Genomic DNA, 7446 nt, shown 5'->3' with positions numbered 1-7446 from the left:
TAAAATAAAATAAAAAAAAGAGGCAATGAGGTTAGAACAAATACTGAATATAGCAAAGCACAGCAAAGGAATAATAAAAGAGCTTAGAAGTTCTGGGAAGCTTTGGTAACAGCAGAAGAGAAAAAAATTTTTAAAAATTTGAAAAATAATTTCTACTAAATCAGAAGAAATGGAGTAACTTGTATTTTCCTGATTTTAATGAGTGTACATTTAAATAAACATTTTCCTAACAGGTGTATTTATATTATTTAGGTAGAAGTGGATTCTATTGTTGTGCCTTTGCCCTTTTCAAATCAGGAACTGTCCATAGAAGATTCTGGTGCAATGTATGTGATTACTACTCCAGCTGGACTAATTATAAAGTGGGCTCATCTTACAGGAATCATAGACATTCATTTTGGTTTCCAATTTAACTTGTCATCGTATACAGAAGGACTTTGTGGTAAGCTCTGCTCTTCAAATCTTGGTTTCTTCTAATATTTTTTCCCTGTTTGCGCTATACCATTTTGGGCCCTATGGCCCCACTTTTCAGATTTGAGATGTGATATTAACTTTCAGTTTCCATGTGAATACTGAAGGAAGCAATGGCTTTCAATAAATAGGCAAAGAAGCAGGAAATAACAGTTAAATTTGGGTGTTCTTACCACTGATACTAGGACACCATTTGTATTTCTACTAGCTTATTTTTAGTAAGCATTAATGAAGTATCAGCATAATTTTACATATTTTAACTCACTCAATTCTTATAAGCCCTAATAAGTAGGTGCTAGTGTTATCTCAATTTACAAGTCATAAAAATGAGTCATAGAAAGTTTAAAAGGCTTAAATATCTTTGCTTCCTCTTTATTTTTATTAAAAGGTTGAAATCAGGTAAGTTGTTTAAATTATCTTAAAAGAACATAATGTTCTGAATATTTGTCTTAGTTTTATTGTGAAGTGTAAGCTTAGATATACCTTTATACCTAGGTTTAATATTGTAATATGTTACATAGATACATAAAGAGTTTTACATCAAAGGAAAAAAATTAGAAATATCTGTAGATACATAACAAAACAAAAAGAATACTCATTCTGGTGTCTGCTGGAAAATTGAACATGAGTTATTCCCTTCTCAGTTTTGTGCTCTTAAGAAAACATTAGTTTCCTCATCTTTAAAATGGGAACAGCAATATCTACTTTTAAGATTGTTGTTAGGATTACATGTGAAAGTTAATGTAAAACATTCAACACATCACTCAATATTCACAATCAGCAAATGTTAGTTTAGTAAAAATGTATCAAATTTAACCTCACTAAATTGAGTAAAAGTTTATGGATTACCTTGTGTATGTGACACTTATGCTTAATGCTGACAATTCGAAAATGAATAAGACTAACTCATTGCCTTCAACAAATCACATGAAATACCTAAATTTCTTCTTTAAAAATGTAAACATTTAATGGAAAGTTTGCTAAAATGGTTCACATCATGTGGAATAGGTATTATTGAGTATACATAATAAATCAATAGTTATTAGTGAGTCATAATTTGGAGACTTTGGGAATGCACATATTCTTCTATGATTTATTACTTCTCAGTAAATTTTTGTTTGATTTTCATGTTTTTTCCCTCTTTTGCTGCAAGTTCTTGCTTTTATATAGACAGCCACTCTGCTAACTTGATTCTTATTTAAGCACTGTAGAGAAAGGGCTAGGATCACTTTCTTGCTAACCAAGGGTCTCTCCTAAATTCCACGACCTCCACAGTAGGATAAGGGTGGTTGGTATATTAAAGGGAAATCTGGGTGCTGTTGCAATCACTGGCTGGATACTGGCTGAAAAGTTCTTAGTGAATAAGATTTTGACCCAAATTGAGCATGGATACCAGAATGGGAGGTCTACATTGACATCTCATTTTACATAGCACTGTGAAGTCTGCAGGAGTGGTGGCTGGAGTTGCAATGAAAACATATTTTTCAAAGCAATTATCTTTCTTCAGAAAAGTTTGGACTTAAAAAAGTAGCTACTTTACAGTAGAGTTCACTTAGCTTGAGTTTTTAATTTTTTTTTTAATGGAGTTCAGTACCCTGTACATTTACAGGGGTGTGGCATCTGCGGCAGCAGGAACCATTGTTTATTCTGATACACCTGCTGGGAGATTAAGATTTGATGCTTGGAGAAAATTTTAATTCATATATTTTATAGCCTAGAGTCTTGGGAATTAAGAAAAATTATGTCTTAATGTAGGATGAGATTCAGGTAAAGTATGATCAGGATCTGGTCCAATTTCTCTGTACTTTCCTTGGCTCCACACTACCCTGGATGAAGAAGAGTAAGCTCATTCTCAGCCTGGTCTTCCTTAAGGAAGCTAGAGGCTCTAGCAAGTCAAAGCATCATAGCCATCAACAAGTCATGTCATCCCGGTGAAGGGAGATTGTGCCCTAGAATTCCTAGTTCAAGTCCTGAGCTTGGCAATACTTGTCCTAATCTTGAATGAATCCATGTGTCTAGATGACTGATATAAGATGGTTGGTTTATGCCTGTATTGCCTGTAAAAGTAACTAATGTAAGAGAGTAAGGATTACCTTTATGTCAATTAAAACCTTTTCCTGGAGTGGTGTCACACACCAAGTGATGGGGCAGTGGTAGTTCATAAAAGGAAAAATATAATGTTTTCAGGCAGAGTTTTCCCAGGGGAATGGAATCCTGGGGGGTCAATCACCAAATGTCCCTCATTCTGAGAAGTACCTTGCCAGGCTTAAAAACTAGTTCTGAAGTTAGGAAATGGTGATAATAATGGAAGAGTGTAGGAGCAGAATCAATCTCTTCTTTCTTGATCTTCTATGATCTCTTCATATATCTTGATTTCTAGGTTTTTGATTTCTTTCTTATCTTGTTAAGGTAGCTCTATATTATTTTATCAAAGAATCAGGCACATAATTTAAAAAATTCTATCAATGTTAAAGTTAAAGGACACATACATTTGTTAACTCATTCAATAATTAATTCATTTTAAATCAATCAAAATCAGTTATTAAGCTGATTTAGTTATGGTGCCTACACTTGGTTTATGTGAACTTTTTCCTTCTGTCATATTTTAAGGAATTTGCAACGAAGATCCAGATGATGATCTAAGGATGCAGAATGGCACAATTATTACAAATATGGAAGACATAGAATTATTTATCGAGAGCTGGGAAATTGAAAAATCATTTGAAGTAACAATGAGAAGACCTGTTAGAAATTGTACTGAGCACGATTGTAGTCAATGCATTGATTTATTAAACAGAAGAGTTTTCATTCCATGCCATGATAAAGTAAGTTGGAAGGTACCATAGATTAGAATTGTCATGTTAGATATGTTGAGACGAAAAGCCAATAAATTACTGTTCTTGCTATGATGTTCTTCTGAAAAGAACAAAACCTCAAATCTTTTGCCAGTATGCTTTGGAATTTAGAATCACTTATTGTTTATAGACTTACAGTGACAGGAAGGATGATTTTATTTTTTTTCCTATGTTTTGTTAGAGTTATATCTACAGCTTACAAAAAAATGAAACTCTGTCCTATAAATAAATACCTCTAGGAGAAAGAGATCAATGCCACTTGATTACCCAGCATGGAAACCAAGACAGTGAGGCTTTAATCAATTCTTTATTATCCTGGCCTTTTAGGTATATGCTTATAATGGACTGTCACATATTTAATTTAATTTGTCTCTATTAGTCTCTAACTTTCTGAGTTTAAGTGGTTAGTAAATATTTTAAATGATCTATATTGTTAAAAAATGATCCATAGTCAAAGGACAAATATGGTATTTCATGAATCATTTGACTAAAAGTTAGTAAGAGTCTAGCACATACTAAGCACTGTGTTACAAAGATATAATACATAGATGCATAAAACCCTCTCCCTGCCCTCGAGGTATCTAGTAGGAAGGCAGGCCTGTGAGCAGATACGTTACAATCTATTAATACAATTTGGAGATACATGAGAGTCCAGGTTTGGAGAAGACTTCATGGAGATTTAGACCTTTGAACTGTTTAGAAGGATGAGTTTGCCAGGAAAGAAAGAGGAAGACAGAGAGATCTAAGCAGAAAAACAAATAGTCTTCCCTCTGTATCCGTGGGGCATTGGTTCCAGGACACCTGCAGATAAGAAAATTCATAGATGCTGAAGTCCTGTATATAAAATGGTGTGGTATCTGTATATAACCTACACACATCCTTCTGTATACAGCACGTCATGTCTAGAATACTTATATACCTAATACAATATAAATGCTATGAAATAATTGTTATTCTGTATTTTTTATCACTATATTATTATTTTTTATTGTTTTGTTTTCTGAATATTTTTGATCCATGGTTGGTTGAATCCATAGATGCAGAACTCCTGGGTATGGAGGGCCAAACTGTATATGCAAGAGAAAGTTTGGTGTAAAAGGCCATGTAAAGAAAACATTGAAAGAGTTTGGTACGACAGGTATGGAAGGGAAGAATCTGAGAAGGAAAGAAGGGGATTGTCAAGTCAGGAAGGAAATCACCATGAAAGACCTTCTGTGCTAGATGGAGAAGTATGGACTCTGTAGTTAACTTGCCCTATGAGTTCCCACAGGGAAAAAGCAAAGGATATGAAGTCGCAGGATAAAAATGGCATCCCTTCCTAGATCTCCAGTTTTACTTAGAGATTTGGATGAAAATAAGGTTTAAATGTTCACACCTTTTAAATACATGCACATAAACACATAAAAAAGCAAATACTTTTAAATTCAAGTATCACTTTAATCTGTCTTTTTAAAGCATCACGATTTTTGAAAATTGCATTTTTAAGGTTGATTAAATCATGAAACTTTTCAGCTTGACTAGTCAAGGCATGGTGAGGCAACTGAGGACACCATTTAGTCTGTGATAGCCTCCACTTATCCATTAGGGTAATAAAAGAGGCCTTATTAAAGGTTATGAGGATTCTACACATGGTAGCCTGAAGATGTGTCTTCAGACGGCATCTTTAGATGCATTCTGGCCATCATGATATGGTGATAACTCTGGCACAGGGCATACAACCGTGGAAAAGGTGTTTTCTTTTTATCCACATATTGATAAGTACTTAAGTTCTTGGATGTTGCAAAACCAAGGTGGAGAAGACATAGTATTGCGTTCGTGCTGAGCTTTGTATTTGATGTCAGATCTACTCAATTCACTGCACATTTCTTAAATGAACACTTAGGAATTGAATGCAATACCAAATTGCCCACTGATCAATGAGATAGGTAGGGCATATTTCTTTTTCTCCCAAAGCCTCAAATCTTAAGACATGATTTTATTTAAAAGATATAGACTATCAAGCGTGAGAATGTAAAATTTACATGACTTCAGAAATACTTCAAAGAAATTTTGAGTTTATAGTGAATTCTTTGGGGTGAACTCTAATCAACTTAGGGATAAATTTTCCCTTCCTTTATCTTCTGCTTCTAACAGTTAACTTTGATTAAAGACCTATTGTAAGAAAAAAAGAAAGTTAAGAACTAAAAAATGGGAAGGATGTGATGATTTGCTTAATTGATCTGTATGAAATCCTGAAAATTGACTAAACAGGTGTAGCAGGGAAACTAATTAGAATGCTGCTGGGTGCTTTTTTATTTGTTGGCTTGTTTGTTTCAAACTTTTATTATGGCAATTATTACACATTCACAAAAGTGAAGAGAACATTATAAGGACATCTATGTCTTTATTCCGGATCCAATAATTTTTAACAAATGGACTCTCTTTTGTTCCATCTGTCTTCCCCACTTCTTCTGCCCACACCTTACCCCTGCTGAATGATTTTAAAGCAAATCTGCTTTGGGAAAATGGTGAAAGCCTGTGTTGGTCAGGGGCATGCAAGTGAGAATAGCTATGTGTCTAGAAAGGAGAGATAGCATTTGGGAGACATTTGGAACTTAGATGGATGGGATTTAAGGACTGATTAGATGTTAGTGTTAAGGGAGAGTGGGCAACTGTGGATAACTTCAGTTTTCTAGCTTAAACAGAGTACAACAAGAAATTCTTGCTACCTTCTTAATTCTCGATCTGTGCCATCCAAATTATTACCAAGTCATGTTGACCCTACTTCCAAAATACATTCAGTATCCACATGTTTCTTCTATTGTCAATGCCAACATCTTAGTCCAGACAACCATCATCTCTTGCCTGGTATAAAGATAAAGTCTCATAATTTGATTTTCCCACTAATTTTCATCCTTATTTGCAAATCTCTACATAGCAGGCAGAATTATCTTTAAAAACTGTGAACAGGATTGTGTTATTTCTCTACCTAAAACCCTTCAATGTCTTTCACTCACATTTAGAGCACATTCCAGACTTTTCACCAGGGCTTATGAGATCCTCTAGGATCCGGCCCCCCTACTTGGCCGGCCACCTCTTGTGCTACACTCTTCTTCCTTGCTAAGCCCCAGCTGTCCTTGCCCGTTCTCAGCTCTCTTAATATTCCAACATTTTTTTCTGCCAATAGGTTTTTATGCTTGCCATTTCCCCAGCTGGAGTGCTTCCCTCTTCTAATCCTCTTTAGCATCTTCTTGATCTTACTCAAAGCCTTTTTGTTTTTTTCAAACTATGAGGTCCACAGGGAAGAGGACGTATCTGTTTTATTTAACTTTATATCTTTATGCATATCACAGTGATAGGTGCTCAATAAATTATGAAAGTGTACATAAATAAATAGATAAGTAGAGGACAGAGAACAATCAGCTTTTGTGGGTTAAGTGGAGAAGGGATACAATTTTTTTTCTTTTTTTTTACTTTGTACAAATTATGTCATGTGGGATATCAAAGTGCTAACATCCAGAAGGAACTCAGAAGTTTCAATTCTGCAGCTCAGAAGAAATAAATTGAGGCCAGAGATCAGGCTTGGGGAGTTATTACTGTATGTATTTAAAAAAATAATGATAACTAATTTATGATGTGCCAGGGCCTATTCTGTACATTTTCTATTTCCATATATTAGCTCATTTAATTCTCAGAACTGTCTTAAGTAGTAGTGGTTGTTATGATTAACTCTATTTTACATATGAAAGAAGATTTTAATACCCAAGATTGTGGTAGAAATTGAGGGAGTGGGTGAGCCTAGGGAGAACATTTTCAGTGACAAAACCTGACTATTGAGGATGGGATCTAGTAGAACAGAATGAGAGGCATGAAGAGGAGACAATAATGACCAAATAGATGGAAAGGGAACAGAGTATGGTATCTTTGAAGTCAAAGGAGAGCATTTTAAGAAAAAGACAGTGTTAATGACAACACAGGCCTCTGAGAGGTCAGGGAAGGTTTGGAATATCAGAGTGTTCGCTGAACTTGACAGATTGTCCTTTCCGCATTGTATGTTCTTGGTACCTTTGTTGAAAACCAGTTGTCTGTAAATGTGTGGATTTATTTCTGGGCTCCCTATTCTGTCCCATTGGTCTATGTG

General features: G+C 34.8%; 1 protein-coding gene across 1 annotated transcript in view; it reads left to right on the top strand.

Moving 5' to 3' along the window:
• Positions 1-7446, top strand: part of OTOGL (otogelin-like) — a 154176-nt gene that overhangs the window by 116232 nt on the left and 30498 nt on the right. Inside the window, exons 27-28 of the mRNA XM_012656310.1 lie at positions 253-442; positions 3082-3300. Coding sequence (XP_012511764.1) covers positions 253-442; positions 3082-3300 — 409 coding nt within the window. The remainder of the gene's footprint in view (positions 1-252; positions 443-3081; positions 3301-7446) is intronic.

This window comes from Propithecus coquereli, unplaced genomic scaffold (genome assembly GCF_000956105.1).
Source record: "Propithecus coquereli isolate 6110/MARCELLA unplaced genomic scaffold, Pcoq_1.0 Scaffold50, whole genome shotgun sequence".
Taxonomy (NCBI): Eukaryota; Metazoa; Chordata; class Mammalia; order Primates; family Indriidae; genus Propithecus; species Propithecus coquereli.
This window is presented reverse-complemented; position numbering and strand designations above follow the sequence as displayed.